The sequence below is a fragment of the Peromyscus leucopus genome, chromosome 3 (genome assembly GCF_004664715.2).
Source record: "Peromyscus leucopus breed LL Stock chromosome 3, UCI_PerLeu_2.1, whole genome shotgun sequence".
In the NCBI taxonomy this organism is placed as follows: domain Eukaryota; kingdom Metazoa; phylum Chordata; class Mammalia; order Rodentia; family Cricetidae; genus Peromyscus; species Peromyscus leucopus.
The window spans coordinates 152,367,937-152,394,767 of NC_051065.1; the positions used below are offsets into that span (position 1 = coordinate 152,367,937).

Sequence of the window (26,831 nt, forward strand, 5' to 3'; positions counted from 1 at the left end):
CACACACACGTATTTTGATCATATCCACCCTGCACTGCCTCTCCTCAATTTCATGTTTGTTTGTTTGTTTATTTATTTATTTATTTACATCTTTAATGACATTCCTTCTAGAGAATTAGCCCTTGGTTGAATTGAAGGAGTAAAATTAGAAAAATCATGTAATTGCTCATCTCATTTATCTCAGTGTTATATACAAAACTGTATCAGAACAGTATGTTAGTTACTGTTGATAAGATTATAGAAAACAAGTTTGTCCCTCATATATTCTCCATTCTTTTAAAAAATAGCCGTGCAGTTTTCATTACCACCAGCAATATTTGTGGGTTCTAGTTTATTTACATCTTCAAGAGTTATTTGTATCTATCTTTTTTTAGCCACACTAGAAGGTGTGAAATGTGTCATATCATGATACTGATTTGCATTTCTCAGATAGCTAATGTTGTCAAGCATCATTTCAGATGATTGCTATCTATTTGTTATATACCTGTTCATACTGTTTGCTTATTTTTAAAATTTAGGCATTTAGTTATAAGAGTTGTTTATTCTGAAAACATATCCCTTATCAGTTTATATATTCTGGGTATATGTCCCTTCTATATATTTGCAGATTTTTTCTGCTATTCTGTAAGAATTATCTCACACACTTATGTGGAATGAATATATCCACAGAAGTGTGTGTTTGCTTTCTTATTAATATTTTTGAGACAGTCTCTATTCTAAGTTGGCTCACTGTATGATCTAGACTGAGCTTGAATATTCTGCCTCAACAACCCTGATACTAGGATTATAGGTATGTACTAAGATTAAAGGGCCAGTTTGAAGTGTCTTGAGAAATATTTAGAGGCAAATTGTTGTCTTTTACCATTTCTGAAAGATAGTTGTTTTGTGTAAATGTACTAAGTGCTGGTTTTTCCGTGTAAGGTTATGAACAGCATCCGAGATTGCTTTGTGACGGGGAAGTGGGAAGACGAGAAGGATGCAGCCAAGATCTTAGCAGAGGACGGTAAGTCAGGGCTGCGCATTCTCTCTGTGTGGTTGAGTGTGCACATGCCTCTGGAAGCAAGGGGCAGACAGCCTTAGCTGTTATTTCTTGGGTGGTGTTCCTGCCTCACACACTGCCTGCCCATTTATTTATTTATCTTTAGGCCTGGTCTCTTATTTTCCTGAACTCACTAAGTATGGTAGGTGGGTTGCCCAGCAAGATCTAGGGATCGGCCTCCCTGACCAGGATTGCAAATCACTTGGCTTTTGTTTACGTGAATTCTAGGGAGAGAACGGAGGTCTTTGAGCTTGCAAGTACAAGCACTTTACCAACAGCCATTCTCCTACCCTTCATATTTTCTTTAATGTCTTACTGTCAAGTTGAAAATTAGTCAGTTGTGAATGCTTTGGGGAATTGACAAATAATATCCTGTTTTCTGCCCTTAGCTGACCTATTTGCTATTTGGGGACTTTAAAGGAAAGTGAGAAACCTCCTATAGTACAAATAGATATTATGTGTGGGTTGTCCTCAGCATGTTTGTTTTAGTGAAAGTAATAGTCATGGAAAATTTAAAGCAAAAGGTACATATCCATAGCAGAGAATTTTAGAAAGAACATATAATACTAAAATTCTGCTACACGTAAAAGACTTGTTAGCATTTTGAGATCTTTCCTCCTACTCATTTAAAACTGTGTGTATAAAGTTTACTTGTTGTCTTAGGGTGTCCCCTGCTGTGATGAAACACCATGACCAAAAACAACTTGGGGAGGAAAGAGTTTATTTCAGCTTACAGGGACATCAAGTCAGGAACCTGGAGACAGGATCTGATGTCAAGTTTTGTATTTTGTCTATGTTAGAGAGCACTGTTATGTAGAAAATTCAAGGACATCCTTGAATAAGACCCTGTCTCATAATGGAAAAGGCTTGGAATGCATCTCAGTAATAGAGTGCTCATCTAATATATACAGAGGCCTTGATGAGTTCATTCCCGGTAAAACACACACACACACACACACACACACACACACACACACACACACACACAGAGTATGATTTTGAGATAACTCTTTGGTCACCTTTTGCAGTTCACAATTACCAATTTTTTTTCTGAAGGTCATTTTGTTTGTGTGCCCATAAGGAGGGAGACTTAGTATCTACTTTATTGCTTTCATTCAGCATTGATTACTATAGATAAACCTTGGGTAGGGTTTAGGTTTCATTTCTCAACTTTTGTAAATGTATTTTTAGTTTTCCTTGTATAAATATTTTGCCTGCATGTATGTCTGTGCACCACTTGTGTGCCGGGTGCCCCTGAAGGCCAGAAGAGGGTGTCAGGTGTGCTGGACCTAGTGTTAAAGAGCACTGTTCGAAGTGTCTGATGATGCTCCTTTTATGCCCCTTGGTAACAGAATAAAGCGCCTGTGCAGCTAGCATGTGTGTGGAGGACAGAAGACAGCCTTCAGGAGTCAGAGGGTCCTGGGGCCTGACCTCGGGTCCTCAGGCTTGGCAGCAGGCCCCTCTGCTTATGAGCTCTGACGCTAGCCCTGTTATATTTCATTTATCTAGTGTGTAAATTTCAACACAGTTCTAGGTATATGCTTATATTTTATAGTTTTTGTTATGAACAAGAGCTTCCTATCTGTTATGTGAATAAGTCTTAATAACAGTAAATGTCACCCTCCCAAAGGTATTCTTTCTTAACTTGTCTGTTTTAAAGGACAGCCTGTAACTGAACCCAGAGCTCTAACAGTGAACAAGTAGATGAAATAATGACCTCTTCCTATGAGCTCAGCATTATTTTGAGCCCTAATTTTGTTTCAGGCTCTATACATACATAGTCTTACTTTCCCCAAGGACAGGAACGATGTGCTGTGTTGGCAGACACTTCACATGGGCTGTCGTCAGGCTGTGTCTTTTCACTTACTCTTTGAGATGTTGTTCTGGAGTTTGTTGACCTTCAAGGCTGCACTTGTGTCTCTCATACAGTGTCCAGTACTTAGACGTGAAAGATATTCAGTAGCTAGGTGAGGTTTCAAGTCCTGGGTCCATTTACTTTTCCTAAGCAAATAGTGAAATGCTTTTGTTTTTAAGCTGTGTAAGTTTAGGACTCGTGGAACGTAGAGTGATGGAAACAGAGATGAAGTTTGGAAGGCAGAGCGTAGGGTTGACTAGGCTAGCCAGTGCTAGTGTCACAGAACAGACATTTAAATGCTCTTTTTCAGAGGAGCTCTATGGTGACTTTGAAGACCTAGAAACGGGGGATGTGCACAAAGGACAACCGGGCCCAGATACTCAGGTATGGCTTTGATGTGGCTCTGCCAGCTTGATCCAGTCAGTATGTCCTGAGAGAGATCTTGACTTCCCTGTCAGATGGATAGGTAGCTTCCTGAAGAGTGGCAGCAGTTGATTTGTACAGTTCACAGATGCGACCCACTATCCCTCCCACCCTGCTGTAATCATTTGTCAAGTTCATGCTTTTATTTGTCTTTCTTTTAAAAGCACCATAAAAAGATTCCTTATGCTTCCTGATATACTTGAATAGTGTCTGGAGCATCTAAGTGGGAGACACTTGTTTCATGCATGTTGCCACACCCAGCCAGAGGATCTCATGAGGATCATAAGAAAGAATTTTTAAGCTCAAACACTATATAAAAATCTGCTTTATTTACTTAAAGAACGTTCTCCATAAACTTCTCAATATTTTTTATTCTGGAAACTTAAGATTGAAGACACAGAAGAAGACGTTAAGGAAGAAACTGACCCAACTGAGGAGGAAAGTGCTAAGAAAAAGCATCTGAATAAGAAGAGAAAGTTGAAGGAGCTGTTTGACGCGGAGTATGACGGAGGAGGAGAAAGCACGTATTTCGATGATCTTAAGGGTGAGATGCAGAGGCAAGCGCAGGTGAGAAAGCAGTCCTTGGCTGCTGCTGAGGCAGCACCACCTGCTGGCCGGCTCCCCGTTTTCCTGTGAGCCCCGGGTGGGAATTGTGTGGTGGAATTCTTCAGACTGTGATTGCCTTTTCTCCTCACCGGGAGGCGTCAGCACCACTTTTGTACCGGGCCCCACATGCTCAGGAAGCAGTAATGACTGGGACATGGTCTCTGCCTCTGAGGAACTCATGCAGTTGAGGCAGGCTAGAAGGACAGGAAGTAAGGGAATGTAGGAAGAGAAGGACTCGGCCTGAGATCCAGTTTACATGTTGTACTGAGAGTCAAGAAACATCAACATAAGTGAAAAAAATCAAAACTACCTACAAAGATAACACCTCAAGAATGTTAAAAATCCTCAGACTATGTTTATTTCAATCCAGAATGTTTGTGACCTTGAGTTTAAATGTGTTAGCACTTCCCTCTGAACGCATTCTAAATTCTACATCTAAACAGTGCATCACATGGAAACAACCTTAAAATTTCATTTACACAAGAAAATTGTTTCCCTGTGTGTGTGCACATGAGTGAATGCATCTGTGTGCATGTACACAGCTGAGAGAACATGTGTCCTGCTCTGTCACTCTCTGCCATGGTCCTTTGAGACAGACCCTGCCAAAGGTCTGCTGGGAGCCCCCAAAGCCCTGTCAGTCCTCCATCTCCACCCTCCACAGAGCTGAGCTTGTAGACATGCACAGTCATGCCTGACTTTTTATGTGTGTTTTTATATGCACAGCAAGCACTCTTACTCACTGAAGAAGGTGCTGTAAGATAAGTAAGTAAACCAGCTTGTGTAGAGCCTCACTTAAATAGACTTTACATGCTTTGAAAACCTGTACCTTACATAGATGCAGAAAGTTGTCTACCATTGTAAGGTCAGCTAAGTAGGACTCGCTGTCAAGACATCCACACCCTGACTTGTACTGCACACTGCCTGTCTCTCTTAAGAGCTCGATCACTCTAACTTAACCTCTCTCTAATCGTCCTGAAGTTCTAATGGGTCTGGCTTACCTAAGTGGAGGTCCCTGAAAAGGAAAGGCTCCTTCAAGCTGTAAGGTAGCTTGGGAAGTTACCACAGAGGGAAACAGGAGTGTGTGTGAGTGGAGATGAGGCGTAGGGCTAAGAGTGGCCAAGAGATAAATTTCTAAGGGAGGTGTGCCAGAAGCCAGCAGTCTATACTTCAGGTCTTCCTGCTCGAGAAGCTCTTCTTGGGGCAAGCCACCGCTGGGTACCGCATGGAAGGTCTGTGGTGACTGACAAGCGCTTTCATGCAGTGCTAGGTGAGAAAAGCTCTGGAGACCGACTCTTAGGAAACGTGGAGTTTTGTTCAAAGTGAAGCAGTTCTCTTTCTATAGGACAGTGGTTGGTAAAGAAAGAGGACTCAAAAGGTTTTGAAAAGATGAGAAAAATAATAGAAGGAAGATCTTTGGGGAGCCAGAAGTTTGGCATTGAATAGAGGTGTGGTTAAATAATCTGTAAATGCCTCTGTGCTGCCCAGCATCCCAGCCACCTGCCACATACAAGTGCAATGGAAGAACTGTATTTAAATGTTATTTGATCTTAATTTATGGCCTAGCATGGTGGTGAGCAAGTGTAATTCATGTACTCAGAAGACTGAGGCAGGAGGATTCGAAGCTCAAGGCTAGCCTGGACTACATAGATCTTGTTTCCAAAAAATGTTTTACCAAGTAGTTGCTTGTCCTTGACCTCCAGTGCAGAGCTATAGTGAAAGGTTGTGTGGGTACAAACAGCAGAACACAGCTGACTGGAAGCAGGAATAGCCATCAGCTGAGAGGGAGGGTAAGGAAGGTAGACTGGCTGTTCTGAGACCAAGGATGAGCAGTTATATAAAATGATTGACAGGGAGTTAGAGTGTAGCCCAGGCATCTTCGCTAAGCAACATCCTTTTGGAGTTAGTGGCTGTGACTTGGAGCAACAGAAAACACTGTTGGTACATGTCTTGAAGTACAGAGGTGAAGAGGAGATATATATATATATCTATATATCTTTTTATTACAATAAAACCTAAATTGTTGTGTCCATGGTTCCTTTGTATGTTTTAAAATTTAATCTTAATGTTGATTAAAAATACTGTGGGTTTATTGTGCTTCTGTTTTTGTCCCCATATCTCATCTGTAGCTTAACCATGCTGAATTTGAAGATCAAGAAGATGAAACCAGAGTTCAGTATGAGGGTTTTCGACCTGGAATGTATGTCCGAATTGAGATTGAAAACATCCCCTGTGAATTCGTGCAGAACTTTGACCCACACTACCCGATTATTCTGGGTGGTTTGGGCAATAGTGAGGGCACTGTGGGATATGTGCAGGTAGGTACCCTTTGCTGCATGCTTGGAGACAGGTTATTTGCATGTTCAGTGTTTTATTGACTGTTTATGTCTCCAGATGCGCCTCAAGAAACATCGTTGGTATAAGAAAATCCTCAAGTCTCGAGACCCAATTATTTTTTCTGTAGGATGGAGGAGGTTTCAGACAATCCCACTGTACTATATTGAAGACCACAATGGCAGACAGAGGCTTCTAAAGTACACCCCACAGCACATGCATTGTGGAGCAACTTTTTGGGGTAAATTGTGATTATAATAATTATAAGATCAGTTTATACCATATAGACTTATGTCATTATAGTTCTTTTCCTGTCATGAAACCCCAACTTGAAAGATTTGTTTCTTTGAGAAAAGGGGTTAGAGTAAAATATGTGGCTTACTATTTTTTTCTTTTCTGTTTTCTTTAAGGTCCTATCACCCCACAAGGAACTGGATTTTTGGCAATACAGTCTGTCAGTGGTGTGATGGTAAATATCAGAGATGCATTCTTTTTTTTTTTTTTTTTTTTTTTTGGTTTTTCGAGACAGGGTTTCTCTGTGTAGCTTTGCACCTTTCCTGGAACTCACTCTGTAGACCAGGCTGGCCTCGAACTCACAGATATCTGCCTGGCTCTGCCTCTCGAGTGCTGGGATTAAAGGCGTGTGCCACCACTGCCCGGCCAGAGATGCATTCTTTATCGATTATTCAAATGAACTAGAGACTGAACTGAATTCGCGAAGCTAAATTGAAAATCAGCCACCTTTAATATGTTTAGTTTCTCCTTGCTTTGTGTCTTCCTGCAGCCTTTGCCCTTCTTCCTTCCTCCATTCCTTCCTTCCTTTCCTGTTCTTTCTAATAAGGTCTTGATGTATAACCCAGGCTGGCCTAGAACTCACAATCTTCCTGCCTCAGCCATCTGAATGTCAGAATTCCTGGTGTGAATTGCTCTGCCTGGCTTTCCTAAGTAGAGCGTGGGAGATTTTTTTTGTTTTTTTTTTGTTTTGTTTTTTTTTTGGTTTTTCGAGACAGGGTTTCTCTGTGTAGTTTTGGTGCCTGTCCTGGATCTCACTCTGTAGAGTGAGGCTGGCCTCGAACTCACAGAGATTGCCTGGCTCTGCCTCCTGAGTGCTGGGATTAAAGGCGTGCTCCACCGCCACCCAGCTTGAGTGTGGGAGTCATAAGAGAGGGAGAATTATAATGACAATGATGGCATTGTATATTTTTATGCCTTGTTTGGACTTATTTAAAAAGTACTTAAGCAGTGTTCACTGGATACTAATTATTGTAGTACATTTTGTGGACAGAGTATGTTCACAATAGTCTTTGACTGGACAGAGCAAGCTTCATTTATTGGCTCTACATAACATATGAGAAAAAAGAAAAATAGCCCACCTAGAGGTCCAAAATCTCATTTTTAAATGTTGCAACTGAATTTGCCTTTTCCTTTGGTTCTGAATTGATGGTTGTGAAACTGTTACCATGAAATCACTCTCAGAAGAATGTTGAAGTCAGCTGCAGTGGCTTAACACTTAAAATCTCCCAGGAGGCAGCCTCCTAAGGCATCCTCTGCCACATAGTTGGTGAGCCTGGGCTACATTAAACCATTTCTCAAGCAAACAAAATTATAAGTAAGTACCTACTAAGGAAATAAAAGAAATTCTGTCTTTTGTAGCTAACTGTTTAAGTGAATGGAATTTTGGCATTATATCACAGAGAATTGTAATTTTCTTTTCCTGTTATTCTTATTTCCAAATGTTTGTGGTTCTTTTTAGCCTGAATTTCGGATTGCTGCCACTGGAGTTGTCCTCGACCTGGATAAGTCCATAAAAATTGTGAAGAAATTAAAACTAACTGGTTTTCCTTATAAAATATTCAAGAATACTTCATTTATTAAGGTCTGTATATCCATATATTCATGTTATAAATTATATATTGTTAAAGAAAGAGCAGAATACTCTTTATTTACCTGAAATATTTAGCACTAGCAGTATTTCCAATGTGGATTTTCTTCCCAGGTTTTGAAATATTTTTATGTTATGTTTGTAGTGGGCTGTCTTTGGGATAGAAACTTAGATCTGTGTGTTATATACACATTACCCACAAGCATGAAGGTCCTGTTATACAGTGTTCCAAGTGGGCCTTTGTTTTGACTGGGAATCATCAAATGAGGTTAGATAGCAGATTTTCCTGTTTTTTTTTTGTTTGTTTGTTTTTTTGTTTTGTTTTGTTTTTTCGAGACAGGGTTTCTCTGTGTAGCTTTGTTCCTTTCCTGGAACTCACTTGGTAGCCCAGGCTGGCCTCGAACTCACAGAGATCCGCCTGCCTCTGCCTCCCAAGTGCTGGGATTAAAGGCGTGTGCCACCACCGCCCGGCAATTTTCCTGTATTTTTAAAGTACAAGTTTAGAGTTTTTAGAAAAGTATTTGAAATCTTGACCTTTGATATTTTTTGTTTTATTTATATTGATTTGTACTGTATTTAAAGTCAGAGATACTTTGTCTCTACGGTTGTGACGTCTACATGAGACTGTTCCAGAGACAACACAAACTCATCCACTGGTTGTATTACTTTAAAGCTGTGTTAGTGAGGGGAAAATCCTAAGTTTGTCTGATTGTTGAGTAGAAAGTAGACAAAGCAGTTTGCAACAAACGACAAGATTTCAGCAGACTGCACAGTGTTTACAGATGGTAGTTTGAAAGTTTCATTCAGGAAGGAGTCTCTATTAAAGACTCAGAGTAAAGATCATAAGGACAGGCGGTGGAGCTCAGTAATAGAGTATTTGTATAAGGAGGGAGGTAGTACTCAGTGATAGAGTGCTTATATACAAAGGAGGGAGGTAGTACTCAGTGATAGAGTGCTTATATACAAAGGAGGGAGGTAGTACTCAGTGATAGAGTGCTTATATACAAAGGAGGGAGGTAGTACTCAGTGATAGAGTGCTTATATACAAAGGAGGGAGGTAGTACTCAGTGATAGAGTGCTTGTATACAAAGGAGGGAGGTAGTACTCAGTGATAGAGTGCTTGTATACAAAGGAGGGAGGTAGTACTCAGTGATAGAGTGCTTATATACAAAGGAGGGAGGTAGTACTCAGTGATAGAGTGCTTATATACAAAGGAGGGAGGTAGTACTCAGTGATAGAGTGCTTATATACAAAGGAGGGAGGTAGTACTCAGTGATAGAGTGCTTATATACAAAGGAGGGAGGTAGTACTCAGTGATAGAGTGCTTATATACAAAGGAGGGAGGTAGTACTCAGTGATAGAGTGCTTATATACAAAGGAGGGAGGTAGTACTCAGTGATAGAGTGCTTATATACAAAGGAGGGAGGTAGTACTCAGTGATAGAGTGCTTATATACAAAGGAGGGAGGTAGTACTCAGTGATAGAGTGCTTATATACAAAGGAGGGAGGTAGTACTCAGTGATAGAGTGCTTATATACAAAGGAGGGAGGTAGTACTCAGTGATAGAGTGCTTATATACAAAGGAGGGAGGTAGTACTCAGTGATAGAGTGCTTGTATAAGGAGGATGGTAGTACTCCGTGATAGAGTGCTTGTAAGGCCTAGAGTTTGGTTCTCAGCACTGCAAAAAGGAGATTGCCAAGGCGGTCTAGGCCAGTTCACACCCATTAATACCTCTTTCCTCTTGTAAAGAGGTTATTTCAGTGAACATAAAGTTGAGTGGTGTACTTCTTGATGTTAGTATTTCACTTTAGTGAATTGCTTTTTGTTTTATAACCAGTACTGTAAGTGATGAAGTATGTATGTGAGTGTTTTTATCTTACTGCCTGTAGGGGATGTTTAATTCTGCCTTGGAAGTAGCCAAATTTGAAGGTGCTGTCATTCGAACTGTCAGTGGCATAAGGGGACAGATCAAGAAAGCACTCCGGGCTCCAGAAGGAGCATTCCGGGCCAGCTTTGAGGACAAGTTGCTAATGAGTGGTAAGACTCCCTTGTGGTGTGTTGAGGACACTGTGTTACCATTCGTTACTGATTCTCGCTGGTGTTGATTGAAGGAGTCTGCTCTTCAGAAGGCGGGTCAGCTCCAGCCCTGTCCAGTCGGAGTATCCTGTACTCAACTGATTCACGCTGTACCTGCTGGGCTCACACCCGGAGCTCTGCAATAGTTAGCAGTAGTTTAATTGGTTAAGCCGGGCGGTGGTGGCGCACACCTTTAATCCCAGCACTCGGGAGGCAGAGGCAGGCGGATCTCTGTGAGTTCGAGGCCAGCCTGGACTACCAACTGAGTCCCAGGAAAGGCGCAAAGCTACACAGAGAAACCCTGTCTTGAAAAACCAAAAAAAATAAAAAATAAAAAAAAAATAATTGGTTAAGTTCTCTTTCCAATACTGTTCAGCCAGGTAGAGATGTTGGGGTGACTTGGGGTGTGCACATGTCTGTGTATTGCTTGAAATGGATACAGACCTTCTTTCGAAACGTCTTCTTCTAGATATTGTTTTCATGCGAACTTGGTATCCTGTCTCCATCCCGGCCTTCTATAACCCTGTAACATCTTTGTTGAAACCAGTGGGTGAGAAAGACACCTGGTCAGGAATGCGGACAACGCATCAGCTGAGGCTTGCCCATGGCATCAAACTCAAGCCAAACAAGGACTCGTTGTATAAGGTACAGGCCTCATGTGTCTGTGTTTCTAGACAGCATCACACAGCTGCTTTATTTGCAATATTTTTAGTTTTTGTGGTGCTAGAGATCAAACCTAGTGCTTCGCATATGTTAAGCAAGTGCGGTACCTCTGAGCAAACCCACCAACCCTATAATGTCTTATTTATGTGACTTGTATTTTCAAGTGTAAAGTCTGGTGCTGAGTTTGATCTGAACAATTGTATATTTGCTGTTTTGGAGATGGAACAGAAAGATGGTGACAGTGGTTTTCTCAGAATTGGAAATGAAATTAAAACGCTTTGCAAAATCATAATGTCATATTTGAGGATTACTGATGACATTGTAATATGTGTGGGATTTGGTAAGGTGGTTGGTTACATACTGTGGGTGAAGCAGCTGAGCATTTTTGCCATTTCACCCCCTCACTCAAAAGTCTACTTTGCAAAAGTCCCAAACACAAAACATTTGTGTAAGCTATGGTTCTTGTGTGTATCATATCTCTTCTGCTCTGGGTATTGTCACACTCATCCTGCATTTCTGCCGTTTTTACATCTTTTGACCTCTCCCCCTGTTCTCGTCACTCATTTTGTTTTCTTTGGAGAAATGCTTGCTGGGGCCTTTACCATTGCTCTAGACAGGTTGTTTGGAGGAGCTTACGGGAATTGGGCCCAGGCTTCACACATTGACACTCTCTTTGTTAGACTGAGCTAGTTCCTGGCTCAGCTTATTTGTTTGTGTGATTTGCTTGGCCCCTTTTAAGCTCTGGTTACTAAGCCCTGTGAGGTGGGCAGCTCACCAATACTCCTTTCCTGTTTAGCATTTGCCTTTGCCTTTTGTTGATTGTTCTGTGGGCAGTCCCAAAGCTTTTCACTCTAATGTCATTTGCCTTGCTGTTTGGGGGTTTTTTGGTGTGATATCCAAAAAAATCTAGGCACTTTTCTCCTGGAAAACATTTAGGGTTCAGGTCTAACATTGAGCCACTTTGAGTTGATTTAGCTGTATGATTAAGAGTTTACTTTTGTACTTTTAACAAGACAATTTTCACATGTTGAAACATGATAGTTTCACAAGGCCATCCTGTGTCCTCTTGCTTGCCCTTGCATGTAGTTAGCTGACCACATGGGTCTGGAGTCATTTCTGGGCTTTCCTCCCATACTAATGGTCTGTGTTGCGATTTTCATTATTACAGCCTAGTAATTCAAGTTTCTAAAGACTATTTTTTTTATTCTTTGGCCATGCATTTATATTGTATAAATTATATAATATATAATCATGTATGTGAGTATATGCTGTACTTAGAATTTTCTTTGGGCTGCTCCCAGCTCCCAATAAAGACACAGAGACTTATTAACTGAATGTTTGGCCTTATCTTATGCTTGTCCCACTAACTCTTACAACTTAATTTAACCTGTTTTCATTCATCTACGTTTTGCCTCAGGGCTTTTTACCTTTCTTTCATTCTTTGTGACCTTTCCTGCTTCCTCTGTGTCTGGCTGGCTAGTTCCTGGTGTCTCCTTGGTGTCTCTTTTTCTTTCTTCCCTGAGCCTAAATTTCTCCTACTTACTCTCCTTGTCTGGAAGTCCCACCTATACCTCCTCCCTCACTATTGGCCATTCAGCTTTTTATTAGACCAGTAATCTGCCTAGACCAATAGGCAGGCAAAGTAAAACAGCAACACATCTTTACCTAATTAAATAAATGTAGCACATCTTTTCATAGTTAAACAAATATTCCACAATAGGCATATATGTATATGTGTGTCTTGATCATATCCACCCCCAGATACCCCTGGACCTCCCAAGTCCTCCCTCACACCTTTATGTCCTCTTCTTTATTTTTAAAGAGCAATCTACTGAATCCACTTGGGTCTAGGCAGTAGGCCGTCCCCTACCATTGCCTGTACCCCCAGAAGAATTATTTCTCCAGTAGCCATCAAACACCAGTAGCTCCTCAACCTCACACCCCCAAACCCACCCCCAGTGCTGGAGTGTTGACTGGCTTGCTCCTGTGCAGGTCTGTGCAGATGACCACAGCCACTGTAGGCTCATGAGTACAGTCTGTCGCGTCCAGAAGATAGCATTTTACAGTGTTCCCTCCTAAATCAAGAAATGGGATACCTTGTTCTACTTTTCTTAATATTGCCCTGGGCATTTGATTTTTGTTATTGTTTTGTTTTTTTATATTTACATACACATTTTAGGATTGTTTTTCTATTTCTATGGAATTTTGATAGGGTTTGCATCAAATCTGTAAATTGTCAGAGAAAATAGGTTACGTCAAAAACCGTTACAAGAGGGGCTGGAGAGATGGTGATCCTGGATTGTGTAAGAACAGAAGAAGCCCGCTGAACACTGTCCTGTGTTCCATTGTTCTCTGCTTTTGACTGGGTAGTAGCTCTTTGAAGTTCCAACACCTGGCCATCCCACAATAATTGTGAGCCAAATAAACATTTTTCTGTGAGTGGCTTTTTAACCAGTCACATTAATTGATTGGCATCTGTTTTATTTTCCTTGCATCGTAGGGATAAATCCTACATGTAATTCTTTTTAGTTCTGGATTCCATTTCTTCTAATACTTTTGAGAATTCACATCAGTGTCCATCATAGATGTTGTCCTATGGTTTCCTTTTTTGGTATTGTGAAGAGATCTGCAGTAAACATGAACACGGGTACCTCTGTAGTTTGATGTAGATCTCTTCGAGTGTTTGTCCATGAGGGGTATAGTTGGCTCATATATATGGAAGACCTATTGTTTAACTTTTTGAGAAAATTTCACACTGATTTCCATAATGGCTGAACAGTTTACACTCTGTCATCAGTAAATGAATCTTCCTCTTTCTGCACACACTTTGTATCACTTGTCGTCATTGGTCATCTTGATGGTAGCATTCCGAGTGGGGTGATAGAGAATCTCAGAGTAGTTATAATTTGCATTTCCCTGGTGGCTAAGGATGTTGAACAGTTTTAAAAATAATTTATTAGTCATTGTATTTCTTCCTTGGGGAAGCCTGTATTTAGCTTCTTTTTATGGGGTAGGGCTATTTGCTTTTTTGTTTATAGTGCTTGTTTATAGTTTATAGTCACCTGCTAGATGTATAGATGGCCAAGATTCTCTTGTATCCGATAGCCTGTTTTCTCACGTGGTTAGCAGGTTCCTTTGAATTTCACAAGGCCCCATTTGTCAGTCCCCCGTCTTGATTCCTGAGTGACTTACCTGTGCCAGTGTGTTATTTCTCTGTAGTGCTTCAGACTTTCAGGTCCTAGGCTAAGAGCTTTGCCCATCTCTGTTGTCTGTAGCATGTGTGTATATTTAGGTACATATATGTGGGGAACATGTGTGTTTACAGTTATGTCATCACAGTCACTTGCACTTTTATCATTCATATCTTTGTCTCTTATAACAGTTTTTTTCCTTAAAAAATGATTTTATTATTTTTATGTGTATGGTGTTTTGCCTGTGTGTGCCATGTGTACACTGGTGCCTGCAGAGGCCAGAAGAGGGCACTGGATTTCCCGGAACTGGAGTTATGGATGGTTGTAGTGTTGGGAACTAAACCTGGCTCTTTTGGAAAAGCAGCAAGTGCTCTTATCTGAGGAACCATCTCTCCAGCCGCTCTTGTAACAGTTTTTGACTTAACCTGTTTTCTCTGATGTAAGCAGATAAACGATAATTCAGGTGCTGTGGACAGTTGTTAGTGATGTGGTAATTAATGTAATTAAAAGGGCTCACTCATTGGCACAGGATGTATTAATGGCTCCAACAATCAGGTCTTTTGAGTAGAATCCTATAAGAAATAGTATTCTAGTTAATATGAAGCTGCCAATAATTAGGGAAGATGATATTAATGGAAGAGGGTTTTTTTTTGTTTGTTTTTTTTGCATGTTTTTATTTTATTTTATTTTATTTTATTTTATTTTACAATACCATTCAGTTCTACATATCAGCCACGGGTTCTCCTATTCTCCCCGCTCCCACCTCCTCCAGGGCAAATCCTCCCCTGAGGACTGCGATCAGCCTGGTAGACTCAGTCCAGGCAGGTCCAGTCCCTTCCTCCCAGACTGAGCAAAGTGTCCCTGCATAAGCTCCAGGTTTCAGCCAACTCATGCAATGAGCACAGGACTTGGTCCCACTGCCTAGTTGCCTCCCAAACTGATAAGAGTTTTTATTGTTTCCTATATTTCCATTATCTGGATGTTTAGACTGTGGATAATAGATCCAGAGCATATAAAGAGTATGAGTTCTGTTAGTTTTGTGTTACTAATGGCATTGGATATCTTCTGTCCCTTCACTTTTAACTTAGGTGTACTAAACACCAAACTGTATTTCTGCTAGGCAGCATGTAATAGGACTGTCTTTTTTAAAATTCATCTAGCTACTCTGTGTACATTAGGGAAAGATTTATTTCTGCTGTTTTGTTAATTGCTTTTTAATCCCCCCCCCCTTTCTTTTTTTAAATCCATGTTTCTTTCTTTTTCTGGGCATCTGGAATGTTCTAAAGTCAGACAGGTATAGCGTGGGCTACAGTTGCACATGTGCCTGGTTTCAGTGTAGAGTCTGCAGTGTGTTCTGAAGTTATCAGCAAGGTCCATTATTTACTTAACTCATTGCTATGACCACATACCTGGTAAGAAAGAGCGTAGGGAGGGAGGGTTTGCTCACATTTTAGGAAGAGATGGTCCATCGTGCTGAGGAAGGCATGGTAGCAAGACCAAGAAGAGGCTTGTCACATCGCATGCACAGTCAGGAAGCAGAGTGTATAGAATGTGTGTCCAGGCCATAGACTCTCCAGACCTGTCTCCAGGGACCCACCTCCAGTGAGGCACTACCTCCTTTTTGGAGAAGGTTTATCTGAGTTCTTTAAATCCGAAAGTTTGAGTTCTTTAACCAAGATAATGGGTGATGTCTTTAGAGAAGTAGAAACCCAGCAGAGATGCTCTCTGCACACTTGCTTTCTCCAGTGCCTTGGCTCCTGCAGAACTCTGTTTTATAGTAATCACTGGAGTGGTTAAATATCCAAGTCAAAATATTTAATTTGAACACAGAATTATGTGCTGATTAATTCTTACTCTGCCATTCTTCAGTCAGAATCAGAGTTAAACTTACTGCTAGGGAAAAGAGGTTGACAGTCACAATGAGAAGCTAGACTATCCTTGTTATGCTAGAAGAGAACCACCCTAGAGTCTCAAAGATAAAACCCAAGTTCTCTCCTGAGCTACGTTGAATCTCTTCTCTGTTCTGTTTAAGACCCATAGCTCCACTCTGTTCAAGCAGGCCCAGGTGAATTTTCAGAAGACTATAAATGTCATGTGTGCACAGTTTTATCTAGCTGTGTAGATGCCCACTGAGGCTGTCCACATTGGATGGGGGATTGAATCCTGATTTCTGGTAGTCAGCAGATGCTGGTGTGACTGAGTTTGGAGAAAAGTCAATCCATGAGAAGATCTTATATAATGGTTTTAAGTACATGTAAGTTATACTTTAAACATAGTCTCTGTTTTATTTTTTCCTTTTCAGCCAATCCTGAGACAAAAGAAACATTTTAATTCACTGCACATTCCAAAAGCCTTGCAGAAAGCTCTGCCATTTAAGAACAAGCCCAAGATCCAAGCAAAGGCAGGCAGAGTACCAAAGGACAGGCAGAGACCGGCTGTCATACGGGAACCTCATGAGAGGAAGGTACTGTCTGAGAGTGACTTATTTCTCACTGTGTTTAGATACGGAAACAGTGCTTCCAGCAGCACACTTGCCATGTCTGCTGTATTCTGAGTTCATCGGGAGCACAAGGGCCAGACTGATGCAGAGGCTACTTGACATCCTTGGTTACTCATAGTCCACCTATATTTGGATAGGGAGTAAGGGACCCCTGTCTGGTGAACCACTCAGCTAGTTGTATTTGGTTCCATATAGTGATAAATGTGGGTCTTTGTCATAAGGGTAAACTGCATACATACCTACATCCCCATGCAAGTTGTGACGAATTTTCACTCAATTAATTTCCACTTGGGATTGAATCTCATTTGATAGCAGCAGTCAGTGTAGTGAGGTCCTGACTACGTAGGTGACGGGCAGGCTCCGGCTGGCTTGTGCTCACCACTTCTTGTCTTGTCAGGTCCTGGCTCTGCTCGATGCTCTGAGCACAATACACAGTCAGAAAATGAAAAAGGCCAAAGAGCAGAGACACCTGCACAACAAGGAGCATGTGAAGATGAAGCAGAAGGAGGAAGAGGAGAAGCTGAGGCGGCAGAAGGACCTGAGGAAGAAGCTCTTCCGGATCCAGGGTCAGAAGCAGAAACGAAGTCAGAAGTCCAGTCTGAGAGGAGCCGAGGAGAGCTGAAGTGTCTCCAGAACGGAGGGGCTGTCCTCTAGAACTCAGCCATGGTGCTTCGGTGCTTATGACAAGTCAGGGTGAGAGCCCGAGGAGACTGTGCCTTGAGGAGGACTGTAGAACCTGCTGGAGGGATGTGTGCTTGTGAGACAGGTCACAGCAGGGTCTGTGAATTCGCTCATTGCTTCTCCCTGTCTCGGTTTATTTTGTGCTATAAAAGTATTAAACTATTTTCCCATTAATTTTGGCCTAGTGATTTATTTTGGGGTGAATACATGACGGTTTGCTTATAAATAACTGCTTACTCTACTATGTTCATGAGATTCCTAGGGAGGAAAAATATTAACTCAAGCTTTTGGATTTTGTATGAAGGGTGCATTGTTTTAGCAATCTTTTTTCTTTTTTTATTTTTTTTTAATCTCTTTCATTGCTGTTCCTAGGGGGTATTTCATGTCCTATTTTATGGGTTAACACAATAGCTAGGTAAAGTAAGTCCTTTTTGTTTTGTTTTTGGTGTTTTTTTTAGACACGGTCTCTCTCTGTAGCTCTAGTTGTCCTAGAACTTACCATGTAGACCAAGCCATCCTTGAACTCACAGAGATCTACCGCCTGCCTCTGCATCCTGAGAGTTGGGACTAAAAGTAGGCACCACCATGCTTGGCCTAAAGTAAATACTTTTAAAAAGCTTTAAGCCAGGGAACTGTGGTCCTGGCTTAGATGATCCTCATGCATTATACTTGACTTTGTTTTGTTTTTAAATAAACTTATTTATGTTACATCCCTGCTGCAGTTTCCCCTCCCTCCTCTCCTCCCAGTCCCTTCCCCCTCCCCCCCATCACCCCTCTGTTCCTACCTCCTAATCCACTTCTCTGTTTTTGTTTAGGAAAGGGCAGGCCTCCCGTGGATGTCAGCAAAGCATAGCATATCAAATTGCAGTAAGACTAAGCACCTCTCCATGTAGTAAGGCTGGGCAAGGCAATCCAGTATGAGGAGTAAAGTCCCAAAAGCCAGTAAGAGTCAGAGACATTGTTAGGAGACCCACAAGAAGACCAAACTACACAGTTGCAACATATATGCAGAGTGTCTAGGTCAGTCCCCGGCAGGCTCTCTGATTGTCGTTCAGTCTCTGTGAGCTCCTATGAGGCCAGGTTAGTTGATTCTGTGAGTTTTCTTATGGTGTCCTTGACCCCTCTGGCTCCTACACTCCTTTCCCCTCTTCTGCAGGATTCCCTGAGCTCTGCCTGATGTTCGGTTGTAAGTCTGCATCTGTTTCCATCAGTTGCTGAATGACACTTCTCTGATGACAGTTGGGCTAGGCACCGGTCTGGTCACAGGAGATGGCCAGTTCAGGATATGTATCCACTATTGCTAGGAGTCTAAGCTGGGGTCATTCTTGTAGATTCCTGCGTGATTGCCTTGTGCCAGGTTTTTACCTGACCCCAAGATGCCACTCCCTTTCCAGTAGTCCCTCAGTACTATCCACCTCCATAATCCAACAACCCCCCCATCCCCTCACCCCCGCAACCTGATTGCTCATGTTCCCATCTCCACCTGCCCTCAGTCCACTCATGAAATCTCTTCTATTTCCCCTTCCCAGGGAGATCTGGGTATCCCCCCATGAACCCTCCTCTTTGTTACCTAGTTAGTCTCTCTGGGCCTGTGAGTTGTAGCATAGTTATCCTTTAGTTTACAGCTAATATCCACTTACAAGTGAGTACATATCATATTTGTCTTTCTGGGTCGGGGTTACCTCACTCAGGATGATCTTTTTCTAGTTCCATCTATTTGCCTTTAAATTTCCTGGTCAGCTGAGTAATACTCTGTTGTGTAAATGTACTACATTTCCTTTATCCATTCCTTGGTTGAGGGACTTCTAGGTTGTTTTCAGGTTCTGGCTCTTACAAATAAAGCTGCTATGAACATAGTTGAGCAAGTGTCCTTGTGGTATGATTGAGCATCCTTTGGGTATATGCCCAAGAGTGGTATAGCTGGGTTTTGTGGTAGGTTGATTCCCAGTTTTCTGAGAAACTGCCACACTAACTTCCAAAGTGACTGTACAAGTTGGCACTCCCACCAGCAATGGAGGAGTGTTCCCCTTGTCCAACATGAGCTGTTGCTTGTGTTTTTGATCTTAGTCATTCTAACAGGTATAAGATGGAATCTCAGAGTCATTTTGATTTTCATTTCCCTGGTGGCTAAGGATGTTGACTATCTCCTTAAGTGTTTCTTGGCCATTTGAGATTCTTTTATTGAGAATTCTCTGTTTAGATATGTACCCCATTTTTTAATTGGATTATTTGGTTTGTTGACATCTAGTTTCTTGAGTTCTTTACATATTTTGGAAGTCAGCCCTCTGTCAGATGTGGGTTGATGAAGGTCTTTTCCCATTCTGTAGGCTGCTGTTTTGTCCTATTGAGGTATCCTTTGCCTTACAGAAACTTCAATTTCAATGAGGTCCCATTTATTAATTGTCAATCTTAGTGCCTATGCTATTGGTGTCCTATTTAGGAAATTGTCTCCTGTACCAATGTGTTCAAGATTATTTCCCATTTTCTCTTCTATCAGGTTCAGTGTATCTGGATTTATGTTGAAGTCTTTGATCCACTTGGACTTGAGTTTTGTGCAGGGTGATAGATATGGATCTATTTGCATTCTTCTACATGCAGACATCCAGTTATGCCAACACCATTTGTTGAAGATGCTTTCTTTTTTCCATTGTATAATTTTGGCTTCTTTGTCGAAAATCAGGTGTTTGCCGGTGGTGGTGGTGGTGGTGGTGGTGGTGGTGGTGGTGGTGGTGGTGGTGGTGGTACATGCCTTTAATCCCAGCACTGGGAGGCAGAGCCAGACGGATCTCTGTGAGTTCAAGGCCAGCTTGGGCTACAGAGTGAGTTCCAGGAAAAGTGCAAAGCTACACGGAGAAAGCCTGTCTCGAAAAAAAACAAAGAGAGAGAGAGAGAGAGAGAGAGAGAGAGAGAGAGAGAGAGAGAGAGAGAGAGAGAGAGAGGAAAAAAGAAAGGAAGGAAGGAAGGAAGAAAGAAAGATAAATTGGTTCTCTTTTTTCTAAATTTTCTTGATTTTTTTCTAAATCAACAAAATAGTACAATAATCAACACCCTTTTACAATGGCCTCAAATAATATAAAAATATCTTGGTGTAACTCTAACCAAATAAGTGAAAGACCTGTATAACAAGTACTTCAAGTCCTTGAAGAAAGAAACTGAAGATATCAGAAGATGGAAGGATCTCCCATGTTCATGGATTGGTAGGATTAATATAGTAAAAATGGCAATCTTACCAAAAGCAATCTACAGATTCAATGCAATCCCCATTAAATCCCAACAGAATTCTCTACAGATCTTGAAAGAACAATCAATACTCAACTTCATATGGAAAAACAAAAAACCCAGAATAGCTAAACAATCCTGTACAAAAAAGAACTTCCAGAGGTATCACCATTCCTGATTTCAAACTTTACTACAAAGCTATAGTACTAAAAACCGCATGGCATAAAAACAGATGGGTGGATCAATGGAATCAAATCAAAGATCCAGACACAAATCCACACCCCATGAACACACCTGATTTTTCCTTTCTTTCTTTCTTTCTTTCTTTCTTTCTTTCTTTCTTTCTTTCTTTCTTTCTTTCTTTCTTTCTTTCTTTCTTTCTTTCCTTCCTTCCTTCCTTCCTTCCTTCCTTCCTTCCTTCCTTCCTTCCTTCCTTCCTTCCTTCCTTCCTTCCTTTCCTTTCCTTTCTTTCTTTCTTTCTTTCTTTCTTTCTTTCTTTCTTTCTTTCTTTCTTTCTTTCTTTCTTTCTTTCTTTCTTTCTCTTTCTTCTTTCTCTTTCTTTCTCTCTCTCTCTCTCTCTCTCTCTCTCTCTCTCTCTCTCTCTCTCTCTCTCTTTCTTTCTTTCTCTCTCTCTCTCTTTCTCCAAATTCTTAATGAAGGCACTTAGTGCTGTGAACTTTCCTCTTAACACCACTTTCACTGTGTCTCATAAGTCTGAGTATGTTGTGCATTCATTTTCATTGAATTCTGGGATGTCTTTAACTTTATTTCTTTCTTGACCCAGTGGTAACACAGTAGAGAGTTGTTCAGTGTCCACGAGTTTGTAGGCTTTTTGTAATTTCTGTTGTTGAAATCCAGCTTTATTTCACAGTGATCTGATAAGATACTGGGGGCTATTTCAATTTTTTTTTTATATCTGTTGAGACTTGCTTTGTGGACAAGTATATGATAATTTTAGAGAAGGTTCCATGCAATGCTGAGAAGGTATATTCTTTTGCGTTTGGGTGAAATGTTCTGTAGATATCTATTAAGTCCATTTGAGTCATAACATCTATTAGTTCCATTATTTCTCTGTTTGGTTTCTGTCTGGATGACTTGTCCAGTGGTGAGAGTGGGGTGTTAAAGTCTCCCACTACGAGAGTGTGAAGTTTGATGTGTGATTTAAGCTTTATTAATGTTTCTTTTACAAATGTGGGTGCCCTTACATTTGGGGCATTGATGTTCAGAATTGAGACATCATCTCGGTAGATTTTTCCTTTGATGAATATGAAATGTCCTCCATCTCTTTCGATGAATTTTGGTTAGAAGTCTATTTTGTTAGCTATTAAGATGGCTCCACCAGCTTGTTTCTTAGGTCCATTTGATTGGAAATCTTTTCGCAACCCTTTACTCTGAGGTGATACCTGTCTTTGATGTTAAGGTGTTGTTTCTTGTGTGCAGCAGAAGGATGGATCCTGTTATTATATTCATTCTGTTAGCCTGTTTCTTTTTATTGGTGAATTAAGTCCATCGATATTGATAATTGTTGTTAATTAATTAACATTAATTAATGTTAATAATTGCTAATAATAGTTAATTCCTGTTATTTTGTTGATGGGTGTGTGTGTGTCCCTTCTTTGGGCTTTGCTGATGTGAGATTATCTATTGCCTGTGTTTTTGTGGGTGTAGTTAACTTCCTAGGGTTGGAGTTTTCCTTCCAGTACCTTCTGTAGGACTGGGTTTGTGGGTAGATATTGTTTAAATTTGATTTTGTCATAAAATATCCTGTGATTCTAATAGGTCTGCTTTTATATGTTCCTTGGCCTTTCCCCCTTGACACTTTTAATAATTTCTTTGTTCTGTATGTTTAGTGTTTTGATTATTATGTGGTGGGGGGGTTTTCTTTTCTGATTGAATCTGTGGTGTTCTGTAAGCTTCTTGTACCTTTATAGTCATGTCCTTCTTTAGGTTGGGAAACTTTTCTTCTATGATTTTGTCAATATATTCTCTGAGTTTCTTCTATTTCTGTTATTCTCATGTTTGGTCTTTTCATAGTGTCCCAGATTTCCTGGATATTTTATGTTAGGAATTTTTCAGATTTAACATTTTCTTTAACTGATGAATCTGTTAGCCTGTGTCTTTTTATTGGTGAATTAAGTCCATCCATATTGATAATTGTTGTTAATTAATTATCTATCATGTTCAGTTCTCTCTTTATCTTTTGTATTCTGTTGGTGATGCTTGCATCTGTAATTCCTGTTCATATACCCAGATTTTTCCATTTCCAGGATGCCCTTTTTGTGTTTTCTTTATTGCTTCTATTTCCATTTTCAGGTCTTGAACAGTTTCCTTTATATGTTTGTTTTTTCTAGGTTTTATTTTAGGGATTTACTGATTTCTTCCAACTTTTTGTTTGTCTTTTCCTCAATTTCTTTTTTTTAATTTTTTTCCTTTTATTTTATTTTACAATATTTTCCTCAATTTCTTTATGGGATTTGTTTATATCCTCCTTAAGGACCTCAGTCATCTTCATAAAGTAATTTTTAAGGTCATTTTCTTGTGCTTCAGCTGTGTGGGATTGTTCAGGTCTTGCTGTTACAGGATAGCTGGGCTCTGGTGATGCCATATTGCCTTTTCTGTTATTGATTGTGTTCTTACACTGGCCTTTAGGCATTGGATTTGAGATGATTATAGGTCTGTGTATTGATTCCTGCATCTGTCTTTGTTAGATGGGTGTTTTGTTCCTGGGTTTCTCTTTCCTCTCTGGTCTTCTGGACTAAATGGCCAAGGGTTCTGGTGACTAGTGTGTCTTCAGGTCCAGTAGGGTGTCCCCTCTGGGGTTTTTGGGGAGTAGGAGTCCCTAGATCCGGCCTGGCCTCTGGTAAAGCCAAAGTCTTCTTCTGAAGTTATAGACCAGGAAATGGAGCCTAGAAGGAAGGGGTGTGTGTGTGCAGACTGGAGTCTCTGGATCTGGTCTGGTCTCTGGGGTACCTAGGACCAGCCTGGCCTCCAGTAAAGCTGAAGTCTTCTTAGGAAGTTGTAGACCTGCGGTTCCTAGATCCAACCTCCTTTTGAAGTTGTAGACCAAGATACGGAGCCGGGGGTGTGTGCAGTCTAGGGTTGTTGGGCAGGCTTTAAAGGGGTTTTGTGGAGCAGTATTAGGAAGGTTGAGAACACTGCTAGAGTGGACTGGCAGGTTTGCTACAGGCTGTGAGCAATTGGCCTAGTCTGGAGACTATGAAATCTAAAACTTTGAATGGGTAAGTACTTATTTTTTCCTTTTGCCCTACGTCTTCAAGAAGGGATGAAGCTGTGAGAATCTTCTTTAGATGGACCACAGAGGCTGGTATGTATCCTAATACTTTTGAGGGCCTCTGGATAAAAACTTCTTCTCTTCCAGAGCAGTTAGGATGTCAGTATCCAGTATGCTAATAGGTTGGGAACTGACATATAGTAAGCCCATAAAAATTGTAAAATTAATATTCCCATGATGCCCATAGGAAGCTAGGAACTGAGCTAACTTTGCCCCAGAACCCAGTCTAAGCTTACCTACCATCTCCCAGGGGTGTTTTGACAGCTGCTCCTCCCTCTGTAGCCCTGGCATCTCTCTTGCCCGGCGCTACTTTAGATTCACCCCTTCTTGGGAGTTTCATGCCCTGGCACCGGCTCCTGTGTCTGTTTGTCCTCTGGGGCACCCATGCCATTTCCTAACTATTTACATCTGCTTGCTGAAACATCACAGGACTGGAAGGCTGACCAGTTGTGGTTGGGTACCTTCTGAGGCTTTGCTGCCGTGACCAGGCTACTGGGAACAGAGCTGGTGGCTGTTCCCTTGAGTTGCCTTTTCAGGGCCTGGAGCTGGCCCAGGGCCCTTCTTCACACAGGACATGCAGGGCAGCCGACATTAGGCATGCACACAGAGGATCCTCTGTTTTCCCATCTGTATGATAAGCTGAACCAGGGATAAGCTGTGGCTCTGATGTCTGTCTTTGTGACTGGAAGCAGCCTCAGTTCCCTGTGTGAACTGCTGTACCTCCACAGGGGGTGAGTAGGAAGGAAAGAGAGAAGTGTGTACAGCTGCATGCAAGCACCTGAATGTTGTGCCTCTGAATGCACTCAGGGAGGCTGCATTGTATGTGTACAGCTGTAGACACAAGTCACATGCGGTTAGATCACACTCCGAGGACTTTCTTTCCCTCTAGAGCCTAGGGGATTAAGGGATGAGCATGAGTCCCCTTCCCTGCATCTCCATGTGAGGTTGTCAGGTCAGAGAGGCCGCAAAGCTGCCTTGTGGTGCAGTCTCAGGAACCCCCATCAGGGCCTCTTCAGTGGGAGTTACGGCAGCGGCCACGAGGTGGCGCCATAGGCAAGGGCTGCAAGGGGAAGGCCAGCCTGATTTGGGGGCGGGCAGGGGTGGGATGGGGGCTTCCGAACTCAGACTTCGAACTCATGCCCCCTCAGACTGAAGGCTGATGGTTGCGGCCAGCCCAGGGAGGCTGACCCATGCGTACAATGAGCACTGACCACAAGAACAATTGCTAGTCAGAGCGCTTACAATTATTTAGTGCTTATATTCCCAGGACTGACGGCATAACGTGAGTGTGCTCATTTCATCTGGAACTTTGCATGTTTGCTGGCTTGTTTGCTGCTGTTTAAGAAAGAAAAAAGTATCATTTAAAACGTCCAGTGTTGAGCTAAAAGTACAAAAGCATTTAATTTTGTCAGTCAGTAGCTATGTGACTTTGGACATCTTTGAGTCGATTATAGATATTCTTTTATATTAAATCAATCTTTAGCATAAATGTGGGTGAGTATGCATGGGTATAATGTGCACCTACGCCTGTGGGAATGTGTGTGTGTGTGTGTGTGTGTGTGTGTGTGTGTGTGTGTGTGTCTGCACAGGTGTGTATCGGAGTGTGAGTGTCCTGATTCATTTTATGTCACAAGCTAGAGTCCTTTGGGAAGAGGGATGCTCAACTGAGAAAATGCCCCCATAAGATCTGCCTGCAGACAAGATTATAGTGCATTTTCTTGATTAGCAGTTGATATGGGTTGGCCCAGCTCGCTGGGGGCGGTGTTGCCCCTGAATGTGGTTCTGTGTGGCTTAAAAAAGCAGGCTGAGAAAGCCATGAGGAGAAAGCCAGTGAGCTGTGTCCCTCCACGGCTTCTGCTTCGGCTCCTGCTTCCAGGTTCCTGCCCTGCTCGAGGTCCTGCCCGGCTTCTGTGATGGACTGATGTGGAAGTATGAGTGAAATTACCCTTTCCTCCCCCGGTTGCTCTTGGTCACGGTGTCTCATCACAGCTGTAGAACTCTCGTAAGGTGTGTGCTTGCCACACGTGTAGGTTAATGCGAGGAGAGAGGGAGGCTTGAGAGATGTGAGGAAATGCACTGGAGTTGGTAGAAAACGTTTGTCAAGGAGAGAAGCCTCCTAGATGCAGCCTGAGGGTTGTGTTTGGGGGTGTAAGGCTGGGGAGAGGGGGCTTCATCCCATAATTTGGATGGGGAGGGAGAGGGAAACACAGCTGAGATGGAGAAAGTGGACAGAGGAACCAGAGGCACAGAGAAAGCTTAGGCCCGGAGAGGGCAGCTGGGTGTCTGGGTGCAGGTCCTTCCTTCGGAAAGAGGCCACTGTAGGACTGAGCCCTGGAAGGAGGCAGGATGAACCATCAGACACACGACCATGTTCTGGTCCAGGACGTCCCCAAGACAGGAAACACTGGTGTTCAACAGCCGGTGCTGGGACTCGCTACTGTGCTCCCCTGAAGAGACCCGAAGTCACTCCTGTGCTGGGCCTTACAATAAGCCCCAGGAAGATTAAAATTTTAAGCAAGATAAATAAATACATAAATAAATAATGAAGATCGCAGCTCAGTGGTACAGCACTTGCTTGGCATATGTCAGGCTCTGGATTCAATTCTCAGCACATTTTTTTAAAAAAGATTTATCTATTTATTATGTATACAGTATTCTGCCTGAATATATGCCTGCAGGCCAGAAGAGGGCACCAGATCTCATTACAGATGGTTGTGAGCCACCATGTGGTTGCTGGGAATTGAACTCAGGACCTCTGTAAGAGCAGGCAGTGCTCTTAAGCCCTGAGCCACCTCTCCAGCCCCTCTGCACATTTTCTAAGGTGGTTAATTTGGGCCAGTCACAGGAAGCAGGGTTAGGGAAGTGGTCACGGAAGGGTGAACTGCTGGCCCAGGGTCTCAGGACCCAGTAGAATGGGCTTGGGGAGGGCCCCCTAATCCCTGTCCCAGGGAGGCTGAGGTGAGTTCCTGGGCAGGAAAGGGGAATGCTTAGGTGAAGCAGTGACTGGAACCCTGCCCTGGACACAAAGGGCCACCCAACACAGTGGTTTGGGGAAGGGAAATATGCCCAGAC

The 26,831-nt window shown here is 42.0% G+C and overlaps 1 protein-coding gene and 1 long non-coding RNA gene across 2 annotated transcripts in view; both read left to right on the forward strand.

Moving 5' to 3' along the window:
• Positions 1-17,422, forward strand: part of Bms1 (BMS1 ribosome biogenesis factor) — a 38,844-nt gene extending 21,422 nt beyond the window's left edge. Inside the window, exons 13-23 of the mRNA XM_028880538.2 lie at positions 922-1,003; positions 3,205-3,278; positions 3,705-3,884; positions 6,050-6,238; positions 6,315-6,495; positions 6,665-6,723; positions 8,008-8,130; positions 10,027-10,174; positions 10,683-10,858; positions 16,370-16,531; positions 16,965-17,422. Coding sequence (XP_028736371.1) covers positions 922-1,003; positions 3,205-3,278; positions 3,705-3,884; positions 6,050-6,238; positions 6,315-6,495; positions 6,665-6,723; positions 8,008-8,130; positions 10,027-10,174; positions 10,683-10,858; positions 16,370-16,531; positions 16,965-17,189 — 1,599 coding nt within the window. The 3' untranslated portion in view covers positions 17,190-17,422. The remainder of the gene's footprint in view (positions 1-921; positions 1,004-3,204; positions 3,279-3,704; positions 3,885-6,049; positions 6,239-6,314; positions 6,496-6,664; positions 6,724-8,007; positions 8,131-10,026; positions 10,175-10,682; positions 10,859-16,369; positions 16,532-16,964) is intronic.
• LOC119087676 lies at positions 8,581-9,750 on the forward strand. Its single transcript, XR_005091187.1, has 2 exons — positions 8,581-9,029; positions 9,071-9,750. It is a non-coding gene; the product is annotated as an uncharacterized LOC119087676 (long non-coding RNA).
• Positions 17,423-26,831: the final 9,409 nt, after the last annotated feature.